At 45.5% G+C, this 15,129-nt stretch overlaps 1 protein-coding gene across 7 annotated transcripts in view; it reads left to right on the top strand.

Moving 5' to 3' along the window:
• Nucleotides 1-15,129, top strand: part of WDFY4 (WDFY family member 4) — a 290,261-nt gene that overhangs the window by 118,108 nt on the left and 157,024 nt on the right. For all 7 annotated transcript variants that reach the window (XM_077746401.1, XM_077746405.1, XM_077746404.1 and 4 more), the window contains 7 exons: nt 1,203-1,364; nt 1,968-2,059; nt 3,746-3,845; nt 6,260-6,465; nt 7,286-7,455; nt 9,587-9,712; nt 14,896-15,060. In XM_077746401.1, the coding sequence (XP_077602527.1) occupies nt 1,203-1,364; nt 1,968-2,059; nt 3,746-3,845; nt 6,260-6,465; nt 7,286-7,455; nt 9,587-9,712; nt 14,896-15,060 (1,021 nt within the window). The remainder of the gene's footprint in view (nt 1-1,202; nt 1,365-1,967; nt 2,060-3,745; nt 3,846-6,259; nt 6,466-7,285; nt 7,456-9,586; nt 9,713-14,895; nt 15,061-15,129) is intronic.

Below are 15,129 nucleotides of genomic sequence, written 5' to 3' on the forward strand. Positions count from 1 at the left end.
CTTCTCCAAGTCACTTTTTAAAACATTCAGGGCGCTTTTAGTTGCAGGTGGCAGAAATACAACTCAAACCAACTTGAGGAAGGAAGGGAGGGAGAGGAAAAGGAAGGGAGGAGGGAGGGCAAACGGAAGATTGAGAAAGGGGGATTTATTGGCTCATACATTGGAGCGGGGCTGATCTTGACATGTGGCTGGGTGGCACTCACACTACTTCATCTGAGACCTGTCGCCTGTCTTGTCCATACTTTCTTCCCTGTTGGCTTCATTTGGGGAGACGGCAAGATGGCCGGCCAGCTGGCAGCACCTTGGGGCTGGAAGTTCGGAGGAACAAGACAGTCCTGTGGAGAAGGCATACGGAAAAACAGGCTGCTTAGTGCTGTGATAAGAAAGACCACAAAACACAGTGAGAGCTTATAGGTGGATGAACGCACATCTTCCCTGTTAGGCTGATGCATACAAACCACACACGGAACTGGACTGGTTCTGCCTCTGTATCAGGGATGTGGAGGTCGGCAGAATTTGTCCTATTAGTATAGAAAAGGCAGTTCAAGAAGGAGCAATCCACCCAAATTCACCTTCCTTCACCTTTGTTTTCCTTTCCCACTTTCTTTCTGTACTTGTTGTTTTCTAAAAGGTGGACATTTATCCTGGGAGCTGTTTCCTTTGGTTGAGTAGAATTTACTGGAAATTGAATTTGTGATTATCCTAAGAAGGGGGATGTGGATGCTTGAATTCTGTCTTTTTTCCCCTTTGACTCTCAGTGGCGTGTTCATCCACTTTGTGGTTTGGGGTGGGCAGGAAGAGCACACACCCCAGACAGACTCACCAAGGGCCCCTCGCCCCTGGCTGTTGGGAAGTGCTTCGCGGTCGCACGCGAGTCTGCTGCCTTTGTTCTGAGTTTTCTGAGACCAGCATTAGTTTTCCCTGAGGCTTGGAATTTAAAAGTCAATAACTGGGGGTTGTCTTTGAAGGCAATTTCGGGGCGGGGGGTGGAAGGGCATGGGAGGCTCATCCCTGAGCAACTCGGGCATTTGGCAGACACATATTCAATGGGTGTCTGGCAGCATTTTGATGAGTTGCCGAGAGAGCATTGGAGTCAGAGGGCCATGGAGTGAGCCCAGCCTGGGAAACCTTTTTAGCAGAAACACAGCAAATTTGGTTCATTCCAGTAAAAGCTTTTACTGCCTTTCTCCTGGGCTCACCAGGGAAGGACCCCGGAATGCTGAAGTTGCTCACCAGGCTCAGCTTATCCCCAAGCTCGTCTTCCTCTTCAATGAGCCGGGCCTCACCTGCTCCAAGATCCCCACCATCATTGCCATCCTAGGCTGTCAGCTGAGGGGCTACTCCAGCATCCAGGACCTGCTCAGGTACGGTGCCAGGCATCCCAGGGGGAAGGGCAGAGTCTTGGGACTATTTCACAAGGGAATACAGGCCTCGGCTCTCTCCTGACCACACTCGACCCAGCAACACTACCCTTCAGTGCAGTGGCAGGTTCCATTTCCTTGGAACCTTCTAGAGGTGCTTTTTAGGGCAGAGAGTTGAGAAAAGGGGTGAGTCTGTTAGACTCCAAGCAGGGCTATGTGCTCACTGTTCCCCGGTGCCCGGACGCACTTGCTATGCCAAGAATTCAAAAATTTCTATGAGCACAGTCATCGTCATCAGCCATTGATTGACCCATCAGGTCTGCTTTTTGCAGACTTCCCCAAGGACAGTCCCTGTCGGCATGGTACTTAGCCTTTTCCTTCCTCATTGCTATCTGTTATGTTGATCAGGCAGAGCCAGAGTTAACTGCTCTGATGGCAGATTTTAGAAGTCTCTGGAAACACTACATTGATCATGGAATAATTTGATTTCCCTTAAACTCTCCCTTGAAACCAGTTTGGGGAGATCTGTGCACAAAACCCCCCTATGTATTGAGCAGATATGGGTTGAGCCCCCCATTGAACTTATCCTCCTCTCTCTACATTAAGAATTGGACTGTTTGTCGTGTACACCCTCAAGCCTTCTTCGGTGAATGAGAGGCAGATCTGCGTGGATGGAGGCCTGGACTCCTCAGTGCCTGGTGAGGAGACCTTTCTTAGACACCAGTCTGAAAGCAGCAGGATGGCCCTCATGGCACCACTGAGAGCCACCTGTCATGGGCCCATTTTGTAGAGAGAAGGGCTGAGGCAAAGGAAGGGGAAGGTGCCCACAACTAAGCAGCTGTTCCCAAGTAGTGGCTTTGTGAGGTCATAGTTTTATGAGTAGGGTTACAGTCAAATCAAATTGCATATTCTTCCTTCACAACCTGGAAGAGCTTCTAAGGCCTCCAGGATAAAGCTCAGTTCCCTACAGGCCAACAGGTGGGATCCTTCATGACCCAGTTCCTGCTCGCCTTCTTGATTGAGTCTTTCCTACCCCTGCTCCTCTGATGAGCCCCAGCTTCAGCACTCTGAGCACCTGCAGGTCCTAATATGTGATGGGCTGCCCTCCGGCCATGCTTTGTGTGTGTCACTCCCTTGGCAGAAATGCCTGCCATCACCCACCACTCTCCCTGCTTTGCCCACTGGACTAACCAACCATTCCTGGTCGCACCAAACCAGGTTAGATCACCTCCTCTGTGCTTCTAAAGTCCTTGGGCTTACTCTAATGCACAGGTTAGTGATTTGTTTCTCTGAGTTTCTCTCCTCGCAACCAGGTGCAGAACAGTGGCTATGTCATGTTCCCTCTGCTAGTGCAGGTGTGATGGAACTTGGTCCTGGGCCCTACAGGTCCGTGCTGTCCAAGAGGGGGGCCTTGAGCTACATGTGGCCATTTACATTTAAATTTAAATTGGTAGAAATTAAATACAATTAAAATTTCAGTTCCTCAGTCACACCAGCTCCATTCCAACTGCTCGATAACCACATGAGTCTAGTGGCTACTGTATTGTACAGGGGAGATATAAAACACTCTTAACGTTGAAAAAGATTCTATTGGACACTGTTACTTAGTCTAGAAAAATGATCTCTTATCTTTACGTCAAACCTGAATAGTAGATATTACTATTCCCATTTTGCAGATGAGGAAACAGAGGCTCAGAGAGATAAGACCCTTGGGGCCAGAATCCAAATAGAGAGAAATCTGACTCCACTTCTCCAAGCTGCCACATCAGTCCTATTTCTGCATTCATGTGCCCGGAATTGGTTGTAAAATAACTGGTTAACCAAGGGGATGAATGAATGGATAATGGCCCAAAAGTCAGCTTATTCAGTCAGCCCTTCTTCTAATATGGACTTCATTCTGAACCCTACAGTGCTAGCTCTATTTTTAGTTCAACGTTGATAGGCTGAAGATTTAGCCAGGAAACACACTGAGAGCAGGAATTGAGATTGAGGACTAAAATCTTCCCCACTCTGCTCCCGTGTCTCCCATAATGCCCAGCACACAGTTGGCGGTCAATAGGTGCAAAATGTTGCAGCCTATGATAGTGAAAAAAAATTCTTCTATCGGAAGATAAATTTGACCTTGTTATTTTTAGGATTTTCTGGGGGATGTGGATGGGAAGCATCAAAATCATCTCCAGTTAAAGGGAACTTTAGGAACATTTCCTGAAATTCTTTTTAAGCATTGTATGGAAGTCTAGAACTGAATGCCAAACTTTTGAGTCCCATCCATGCCCCAGTTCCTGGGTGAGCGAAGCGTTTGGTGAATACCATTGCTTACTGCAGCAAATAGTATGTCTCTTTACATCCGTTTTCCCTCAAATCTGAATTTCCTTATTTTGTAGCTGGAAGCCAAACATCTGGAAAGACAATCTGGCTCAGAAACCAGTTGCTGGAGATGCTGTTCAGTGTAATATCTTCCTCCCAACTTCATCTGTCCTCTGAGTAAGTAGCTCCAGGAAGAGTGATTTGGCATGGGGTTGCCTCATACAGGGTGCAGTATTAAAACCTTTTCTTAATGAAAAGTTTAGCATCTCTGAGTCGGTTTTCGGCAATGTGTTTCCTGCACCAGTCAGAAAGAAAATTATATTCTCTCCACCCAATAAAGCAGACCTTGCCCTAAGATATTCTGATGCAAATGTGAAATGGGCATGAGTAAGTCAGAACAGATTTGGTATAATTACAATAAGCTCTTTTTGTCACCATTGCTGTAGTGTAATTGTTATTGTTTTGGCAGTTGTGACAGTCACTGATTTTGATGTCCTGTACTTGGCAGAAAATAGAATGGAGAAATGGTTAGCCTACATAACATCTATCAAGGAAAAGGCTTGCCAAATTCTTCTGCTATTTACTGTCAGTTATTTGGTTATTTTTCCAGGTTGGAAAAACAAGTATCTGCCTTCAATTAACTTTCAAAACAGTGCATAACCATGAAATTCCATTAACTCTCTCCCACTGATGCCTGCTTTATATCCAACTCCAGAGTCATTCATTCAGCCACTATTTGTTGAGCACCTACTGTGTGTCAGACTCTGTTCCTCACTCCAAGAATGTGGTGCTGAGGAAGTCAGTCCAGGTCCTTGCTCCTGCTGGGGTTGATATTTTAGTGTGTATGTGTGTTTGGGGGAGGGGAGAATATAGTGGGGAGTTACCCCTCAGTAAAACAGCCTTGCGAGTAGTGCTTAAAAAGACTTTGTATTTCTAGAATCAAAACATGGTAGAACTGGAAGATGCCTTGGAGATGAGCTAGTCCAGCCCTTTCCTTTTTCATCTTTCTGAATGAGAATATAGGGTAGTGCTTAAGCACCAGAGTTCTGGCGTCCTGGGTTCAAATCCCAGCTCTGCTCTTAGAGACCTTGGGGAGGTTATTTAAATCCTCTATGCCCTCTTCTACTCATCTATACAAAGATAAGAATAGTGCCTGCTATGAATGGACTTTAATATGTGACTATCCCTGAGCATTGTGTCTGGGGCACTATAAATACTCCATAAGCTAACTGCTCTCATCATCATCATCATCACCATCATCACCACCATCATTACTATCATCATCATCATCATCACCATCATCACCACCACCATCATCATCACCCCATCGTCATCATTGCCATCATTATCATCACCACCACCACCATCACCATCATTACTATTATCATCATCATCATCACCATCATTACCACCATCATCATCACTGTCATCATCATTACCACTACCACCACCACCATAATCACCACCACCACTACCACCATCACTATCACCACCACCACCATCATCACCACCACCACCATCATCATCATCATCATCATCATCAAGGAAAATGACCAGAGCTCACCAAGACCTCTGCCAAAGTCAGCCAGTTAGTAAACAGAGGCAGGAATAGAAGTGAGGACAGTTTCTTGACTTCTAGGCCAGGGGCCACAGCCTCGCTGCCTAGGCTGGCAGTTGGTGTTGAGAACACTGCCCGGCAAAGATGGGCCCTTCTCTGGTTCCCAGAGGCAGAGTCCTTTGCTGAGCCGTTGCCTCTGAGGTTTGGTTGCCCACCTCCCTGCCTTCTAGTCCTCTCTAGTAAATCTGTATTCTACAAACTCATCATTTTAAAATTTATTTTTGAAAGTGACAGTTGAACCTGTATTTTTTTTTTTTTGGCCTAAACTGATAAAGATGCATACATACTGGACTAGTCCATTTAGATTAATTTTGATCAGTATATCTGAAAAGGGAGTGAGCTAACCATTATGTGTTTTATGCAACTGTATTGATGTAATTAGATGGGTCACTGGTCAGGCCTTGCAAGTATGAATATTAGTGGGGTAGGGCTCTCAAGGGGCCTGCACATTTTTACATCTGTTGGTACAGTTTCCTATTGCTTTGAAAAACTTTGGCCAACTTACCCTTTAGTCATTAATAAACAAGTTTAGCCATTTAACAGCAACTTTGCCAGCATTTTAGTTTACTATTCTTTTTAATCTTTTTTTTTAATGTTTTATTTATTTCTAGGAGAGAGAGAGAGAGACAGCGTGAGCAGGGGAGGGTCAGAGAGAGAGGGAGTCACAGACTGAAACAGGCTCCAGGCTCTGAGCTGGCAGTCAGCACAGAGCCCGACGCGGGGCCCCAACCCACCAATCGTGAGATCATGATCTAAGCGAAAGTCAGACGCTTAACCGACTGAGCCACCCAGACACCCCTACCATTCTTTAAAAATATAACATGTGCTTCACTAAGTGATATCCAGAGTAACCTCAGTTTGGCTCTCTTAGGTACCTAGCAATGCTGGAAATTATTTGTATTTTCTGAATGTGCTATTTGCTTGTGGACTGAGAGATAATTTATTGCATTTTTTGACACTCCCCTCCCCCCAGGACAAAGGAAGAGATGTTTTTGAACCTGGGGCCTGACTGGTTCCTGCTCCTTGTACAGGGCCACCTGCATCCCAGCACCACTGTGCTGGGGTTGAAGCTGCTGATGCACTTTTTGGCAAGCCCCTCTCTCCGCGGGCGATTTAAAGAAGGCCTGTCTGGGGGATCCTGGGTGGAGCGCAGCCTCGAGGGCGTGGACATTGTGATGGGTGAGTGGCGGCCTTCTCCGGGAGGTCAGGCGCCTCCTCACCCAGGACTGCAAGTGAGGACGTGCCAGCCTCCTTCCTCTTGGGGTCTTCATGCTCTTGCAGTAGGATCACCTTGACCTCTCACCCCGATCAGCATCAGTCTCCTCCTACTTCCTTGTCAGGATCCCCTTATGTCCTGACTGCTTAGACACTGGGGGCTTCCTTCCATTCCTCAAAAGCTCCTGAGCTCTTTTCCTCTTCCTGAGATGTTGTCCCCAACTCGCAACACCAACATGGCTCTGCTGGCTGGCATGGGTTCATCCCTCAGGGCTCAGTTCAAATGCCACTTCCTCCAGGAGAGGAGGGTTCCCCCTGAATTAGGGCCTCTCGGTTATACTCTCTTTGCCCCTATACTTTTCTTTATAGTACTTATCACAATTCACAAGCAAGTATTTTTGGGGGTATTAAATCCCTTAATGTGCCCCCCGACCCCTACATTATAAGTACTTGGTGAGGGTCTGCGGTTCTATATATTTTGTTGAAATGCTATGTCCTTATTGCCTAATACAAAGTTACCCTGTTGCTTGTAAGATGGCAGGTACTAAGTATCTGTTTTTGAATGAATAAATGAATGAATGAATGAGTGAGTGAGTATGTCAGAAATAGGGAAAGGAACTCTTATTGAATACTTCCTTGTGCTCATGTGTGTATGACATATTTGGCATTTCTATGGGATGGGTAGGTGGCAGGGAATCCCTTCATGTGTCCAATCCCCCCCTTGACCAGAAGCAATAGCAATTGTTCTCAGTTGGATTTTGTGCCCCTTCCACCTAATCAACAGATAATTTGAAGAGCCACGCCACCTTGCCTGACCAGAGCACCTGCCTGCTTCCTGGGTTCCGCGTCTTGAAAGAATTTCTGGGCCACCACGTGCACATTCCGGAAGTCTATCTCATTGTGTCCACCTTCTTCCTGCAGACGCCACTTACAGAGCTGACCGATGGGCCCAAAGTAGGTTCTTGGGGTACTCCTGGGACGGAGTGACACATCTGGTTTTATCACCCCATGTTACCGAGGAGGTTCCCTAAGACTCTCCGCCACTACCTCCATCCACTTCTTCCAACTCTTATTGCATTCTCACTCTATCCTTCCCTCACAGTGCCACTCCCTTGGCTAGCTCTTCAGGTCCTCTGAGTTCCCGAGCCTCTGCCTCCCATCTTCCCTGCCAGCATGTCTGTTTTTATCAGTTCCACTTTTAAGTCTTTCCCTTTCTGTGCATGGGTAGAGAAGTCACATGATGATGGGCATTGGAGGAGAGGCAAATTGATGCCACCACAGAATCAGAGCCTCAGCTTATACCTTCTGAAATAGCATGTCTCCTTACCTTAGCAATGTGCCTTGATTCCCCTGAATTCTAGAGTAAACCATATATGCTCTCCAGACTTCTGCTCCAAAGTGGCCCTTTGCTCAAATGACTTACTTCACTGTGGGAATGGGAGGGCCCCAGGAGGAGGTATTGCTTTGGCACTCTGCTCTCCACCACCTGTTCATGCCATGACCCTCTCTGTTAGCTTCTCTCTATTGTCACTGACAAAGGGTAGTTTTTCCAGGCTGATCTGGATTCTTCCCACTCCTCTCCTGAGTGATCTCACCAGTAGTTGGCCTTCTTTCTCCTGTGCTTTCAGCACCTCCTTTTCTACGGACTTTTCCCTCATAGACCTTACAGATGGTGAACTGTGTCCCACCTAAAACCAGAAGCTGCCCCCATGATTCATATTCCTGGCCAGCTGCTCTCCTATTTGTCATTTTTTTGTGCTTCCTTAGCCACATCTCTCCAAAGAGGAACCTACACTCACAATGCATAGCTTCTCACCATTCACCCACTCACTCATTTACCTGCACTACATCCAAGTCGTCATGAGCTCCCATTCCTGCGGGATCAGGTTTAGAATCCATAGCCAGTCAGAATCCATAGCCAGTGTCAAGACCCTTTGTGGTTGGGTGTCTGACTTGTCTCTCCAACTCAGATTCCTTGCTTACCTGCCCTTTATGCTGTGAATCCCCCAGATCACCCGCCCAGTAAGATCAGCTGCTTTGTGCTTGCCTCCCCTGTGCCTTTAATGAGTTCTTACTTCCATGTCACCTACCTGATGAGGCCTCCTCCTTCAACACAGAGCTCAGATGCCACCTTCTGCTTAGATCCCTGGGCAGGGGGAGCCACTCCCTCTTGTGTGCCTCAGCACACCTTCACCTTATATGGCACAGACACATTTGCATGATTTCCTCTCTCCTTAGCTACTGAGCACCTCAGGAACGGAGCCCACTTCTTACTCACCTTCCTGGGCACCTGACAAACAGCAGATTCGGAAATTGTTTCTTGGTCTCAATTGAGTTAAACTGCACTGAATGGAAATTGGGGGAGAAGCATGGCTCTGCAAATAGAAGGCTAGAAAATCCACCCCTCTTGTACATCCTTATATTTGACCTATCTAAATCTTGATATATGCTAATAGTATTATAGATCACACTTCAAAATAAAGTTCTTAATATGCTGTGCTAGGTTCACCAAAATCGTGTATTTCTATTTCTCCAAGAATGTGTTGTAAGAAACAAACATCTGCCGAGTGTCAGGACCCGTGATAGATGTTTTACATATTTTATTTCGCTAGATATTTATAACGATCCCATGGGATAGAGAATGCAATTTTCATTTTACAGAGAAGGAAACTGAGCTGCCAAGAGGCTGAATAGCTTGCACAAACCCAGCTTTTAAAGAGGCTAAGTCAGATTGCCCTGCTGGTCAATTGCAGCAATTCCCTCTGCTACCCTCTGCCCTGTGCTCAAAGCCTTTGAATTCCTCCTATGTCCTCTGTAATCTCATTTACGAAAATTCATTAAAGTTGATTGTGACCTCAAACCAAACAAAAGAGCTAAATGATGCAGCATCTACTCAGACGTATGTCTTTCCCCCATGCACCACTGAGTGGGCTGAAGTTCTGCACATGGCCAGCCACCTAGGCTGCTACTGTCTGTTTCCTCTCTCCCACTCAGGCCCCCCGAGAAACCTGATGTACTGGCTGGAAAGCTGGTCCCACTGGTGTGCAGCCATTTGTCTCTCTACAGTCCTTGTCCCCTCTTTCAGGACAGCCTGGATGCCATGCTTCAGTCACTTCTGCAGAAGCACTACAGTGAAGAAGTCCTCCGGGTTGGGTTGTGCACTGAAGGTGCCCTGCTGCTTCTGGAAATGCTGAAAGCCACCATGAGCCGGGTGAGACCCATTCCTCACATCTCCCAAGGAGGCTCTGATGGGAGGACAATTTTGGAAGGGTCATCTTGACTTTTTCCAGCAGCTTCCTGGTAATGCTGAACATTAGCAAGTGTCATTCAGGATGCTTGATATAAAAGGCATGGTGTGTTCTAGCAATAACTTAGGTGCTCAGTGGGAAACTCAGTTTAAATGTTCCCCATGGAGTTTGTGTGCTGTGGCCAGAAGTTGTCTGTTTTCCATTTGTTAAAATATTTGAGTTCCTTCACTGGGAGATTTAATGCCAAGGGAACATTTCTGAGCGATTAATTTGGGTCAGCAGCTTCAGGCGACTGGTGGGGGTGGAAAGGGACCTGTTCCCTCAAGGAGCTCACCCCCACTGGGGACAGGTGGGCCTCTCACATTAGTGAGCTGTGAGGTAGAAACCTGTTAGAGAAGACAGATGCCCACCAACAACTTACATGACATGGAGACCCCTCAATTCAGATATTCAAGGTCCACTGGGGGTAGGTGGAGAGGTTATTTTCAACGTGGAGGCAAGTGTAAGGGGGTGAAGGCCATGAGGCCTGTGAATGGGAGTAACTATGAGCCATATCAACAAGAACTTGCATGAAAGGCTGAAAACGTCTGACTTCATTCTGTAGACCCCAAGGGTGACTGGAGGCTTGATTATGGGTGGGAAGCCTTATTGCTTTTGGGAAATGATTCATCCTTACCTTTACAATTTCAACAAAGGACAAGATAGAAATTAAAAATCACCTGAAACACACCCATCCAGAGATAACCACTGTGAACTTTAGTGGAAAGTTCTCCTATACACCTAAGATTATACCATATCCTTACAGAGGATTGGGCCACATAAACCTCTTGCCTTTGTTTCTCAAACAAAGGAAATTTATGTTCTTTTGCAGAATGTTCATTGTTATAAAAAGTCTGTAATGAACTTTTTTGAGCTGATCAGATCCTTTTTCTCCAAACTTCTCCATAGTGTGAATTCTGGGATGTGGGATAGTGGGTCAAAGTGTCCTTCATATATTTTCTTTTGGACGCCCTTCTCAGGAAGGATGCATTAGACATTATACATACATAAATTCCTCCCTGTAATGTATATCCTGCCATCTTGTATAGGAGCGCCCAGTCCAGTTCTCAGAGCCTTAGCAACACCACCAAACTGGTGATTTGAGTTCTCTTGCATTTATTACAAGTGAAATTGATAGCATTTTTCATGTGCTTAGTAATCATCTCTATTTATTTTTCTGTGAATTGCCTATTTGTATCTTTTGCTAGTTTTTCTCTGTATTTGTGTGTGTGTGTGTGTGTGTGTGTGTGTGATTATGCTAAGACAGTACAGATCACACTTTTTGCTCTTTTTAAAACCAAGAATGTATTTAATTTTTATTGTATACTCTTTTAGCATATAATTAGGTGATCACCTGCTTTTTTTCTTTTAGCCACTTATGTACTGTGAATTACATCAACAGATTTTTCGCATTTTTAGAAGATTCACTGAGTTCCTCTGTTCTTATTCTTTCAGTATACTTCTTTATTCTGTTTGTAAATATTTTATTTATGACTCTGAGTGCATATTTATAAGTGATAGCAGGCTGCAGTTTTCTTTTGTTGTATGTTTGTCAGGTTTTGATATCAGTATTATGCTAACTTTATTGAAAATAATTTTTTTTTTCAAGAAGATGTTAAATCCGTAATTCTTGTCTTATTTAAATTGTTCCCATGAAACTTCTTGGGCCTAAATTTTTTCCATTATTGCTTTGTTTAGGCTCTTAAATGTCTCTTTGACCTTGTTTAGGTAATAGATGCTTTATTCAGTTTGCACAAATGGACTCTTTAAATTCATTTAATTTTCTGTATGATTATTTCCCCCTTCTTATTCTGTATTTGTAGGCTCAGGCTCTCTTTACCCCACCCCTGCCATTACCTAAGGATCTGGGGACTTGAGGGTTGATTTAAAGAAACAGTTTTGGATATAGTCTCCTGATTTTTTTTTCTGTCTAGTTCTACCATTTTGATACTTGGCATCATCATTATTTTGGTAGTTTTCTAGAGTTAATGTGATTGCAGTTTTAAAGACCTCTTAACTCTTTTTTTAAAAATTTATTTATTTAAATTCAAGTTAGTCAACATGCAGTGTAGTATTTGTTTCAGCAGTAAGACCCAGTGATTCATCACTTACATATAACATCCGTTGGTCTTCCCAACAAGTGCTGTCCTTAATGCCCATCGCCCATTCAGCCCAACTCCCCACCCACCTCTCCTCCAGCAACCTCAGTGTATTCTCTGTATTTAAGAGTCTTTTATGGTTTGTCTCTCTCTCTGTTTTTATCTTATTTTTCCTCCCCTTCCCCTATGTTCATATGTTGTGTTTCTTAAATTCCATAGATGAGTGAAATCATATGATATTTGTCCTTCTCTGACTGACTTAATTTCACTTAGCATAACACACTCTACTTCTGCCCACATTGCTGTAAATGGTAACATTCTTTTTGATTGCCGAGTAATATTCCATTGTATATATATACCACATCTTCTTTATCCATTCATCAGTTGACGCATATTTGGGCCCTTTCCATAACCTGACTATTGTTTTTAACCCTGCTATAAACATTGAGGTGCATATGCCCTTTCGAATCATCATTTTTGTATCCTTTGGATAAATACCTAGTAGTGCAATTGCTGAGTCTTATGGTAGTTCTATTTTTAATTTTTTAAGGAATCTCCATACTGTTTTCCAGAGTGGCTGCACCAGTTTGCATTCTCACCAATAGTGCAAAAGGGCTCACCTTTCTACTCACCCTCTGCAACATCTGTTGTTTCCTGAGTCGTTCATGTTAGCCATTCTGACATGTGTGAGGTGGTATCTCATTGTGGTTTTGATTTGTATTTTCTCTGATGATGAGTGATGTTGAACATCTTTTCATGTATTTGCTAACCACCTGGATATCTTTGGAAAAGTGTCTATTCATGTCTTCTGCCCTTTTCTTCACTGGATTGTTTTTTGGGGGTGTTGAGTTATAAATATCGATATCTTTATAGATTTTGGATACCAACCCTTTATCTGCTATGTCATTTGCAAATATCTTCTCACATCCCATCAGGTGCCTTTCAGTTCAGTTGACTGTTTCCTTTGCTGTGCAGAAGCTTTTTATCTAGCTGCTCCACATCCTGGCCAATGGCTTACGTTGTCAGTCTTTTAGATGTTAGCTACTCTGCTGTGTTCAACTGTCCTTGGGAACAGACAGCATTATGTCCACTGTGCAGATATAGAAACTGAAGCTTACAGAGATTAACTCACTCAGGCAAGGTCACAGAGTGAGGCACAGTGGAGGCATGTGGGTCCAGCGTTAGGATTACAGTTCAGGTCACTGCTATGCCTAAGAATCCTCAAGGGTCCCTGTTTCTTAGTGCATTGAATCCAAATTCCTTTCCCAAAAATCCAAGTCTTATATCTGACCTTACCTTTCAGCTCATGTTCTGGTCACTGTGAACATAAGCCTGAAGTGCTAAGGTGTCTCCTTCAATCCTCCCAGCAACCTTCTGAAATGGGTCATATTGGGATCCTTGTTTCACAGAGTCGGGCTGGAGGGGCTCAAGAACTGGTCCAAAGCTATCAGTAAATTGCAGAGGCAGCATCTGAACCAGGCACACTAACTCCAGAAAAAGCCCTTGGAATTCTGAGCTCTGGTATCTCCCATAGATCTAACACTGTGCTGTAAGAACCTGGTGGAGAAGCTAGATGCAGGTGACTTCAGAAGCAGGCCCTCTGTCTACCTGCTTAGCCCAAACCAAACCCTCACCAAGATCCTGTGGATGGGATTTAAAAAAAATTTTTTTTAATATTTTATTTATTTCTAGGAGAGAGAGAGAGAGACAGCGTGAGCAGGGGAGGGTCGGAGAGAGAGGGAGTCACAGATTCTGAAACAGGCTCCAGGCTCTGAGCTGGCAGTCAGCACAGAGCCCGACGCGGGGCTCGAACCCACGAACCGCGAGATCATGACCTAAGCGAAAGTCGGACGCTTAACTGACTAAGCCACCCAGGCGCCCCCCTTTGGATGGGATTTTAAACTGCTCTCCAGTTGTCCCATGCACACTGCCTTCTTTCCACTATTAGGTTTGTCAGTTCCAAGCCCTTGGGAGCCACCTGGTAAACACGACCTCTTAACTCATGTACATAGGGCCAGGACTTGAAGTGTGCTGTTGGGAAAGTGAGAAGCCACAGATGGGGGACGCTAGGGCCGAGGAACCTGACATCCACCTATAACATCTATAGGAGTAGGCTGAGCACCATTCCATCTAGTTGTTGGTGTGGCCTTATTGTTGGATGACTCTAATGTTAAGGTTAGTACATTTTCAATTTCCAAGCTGTCCGTTCAGGACATAGCAGGACCTTAGGCAGCCACTGGACATACTGGGGCTGGAGTCAGTCTCCAGACAAAGTGACTGGTCATGACTACTCAAAGGAACTGGGCTTCAGTGTGACACTAGTGTGCAGCCAAGATGGAGGCTCGGCCATGTGGCCAAGGCCTGGTTATGGCGTGGGGACAAACAGGTGCCCAGATCCCTTCAGGACACTGGATATCAGTTCAGTGTAACATGATCCATCCCAGACCCCCGGCTGGTGGGGAAGAGGCTCCTCAAGACCTGCCAACTGCAGACAAGCTTTGTCCAGATATTAGCCAGGGTAAGATCTACAGCTGGAAGTATTAGCACTGGGCTGGGGAAGGCTGGCATCACCTCTTACTAGCAAATTCCTTGAACACAGAGGCCATGTCTAATCACACAGAGGCAGTCTAAGGCGGACTTTATAGCCAGATTTCCTGGGTTCAATTCCTGGCTGTCCCTTACCTGTCAGGTGACCTTTGGCAAGCTACTGAACCTCTCTGTGCCTCTGCCTTCCCATCTGTAAAATCGAGGTAAGTGTAGAACCTACTTCAGAGGGTTGCTGTGAGGGGAGAAGAGGAATGTGTGTGAAGCCCTTGGAAAAACATCTGCACACATGGAAAACCCTTCCCCAACTGACAGCCAGTATCCCATGCTAATCCATAACTTAGGCGTCTTACAATTAGGTGTCTGGTTGAAAGTCTCAGAAATCCCTAGATTTCAAGCCTTCTGGCTCCTCTGCCGCCACGGTCACACTCCCATGCGCCGCGTCTCATGAAGTATGTCTTCAGCCCTCAGCAGGCTCTGGAGATGATGCCTGGGAGAAGACCTTCCCTGCCAGCGTGCTGCACTTCCTTGGCCTTGTGCACAGCACCTACCCCCAGGACCCTGCCTGGCGGGCCCCAGAGTTCCTCCAGACATTGGCTACCGCCACCTTCCCTCTGGGAACCCACAAGGTAGGACACACCACTGTCCTGCCCCATGAGAGCAGGGGTGAGTGAGGCCGGACAAGCTGAGGTTGGGAG

This window comes from Crocuta crocuta, unplaced genomic scaffold (assembly GCF_008692635.1).
Source record: "Crocuta crocuta isolate KB4526 unplaced genomic scaffold, BGI_CrCroc_1.0 scaffold28, whole genome shotgun sequence".
NCBI classification, from domain to species: domain Eukaryota; kingdom Metazoa; phylum Chordata; class Mammalia; order Carnivora; family Hyaenidae; genus Crocuta; species Crocuta crocuta.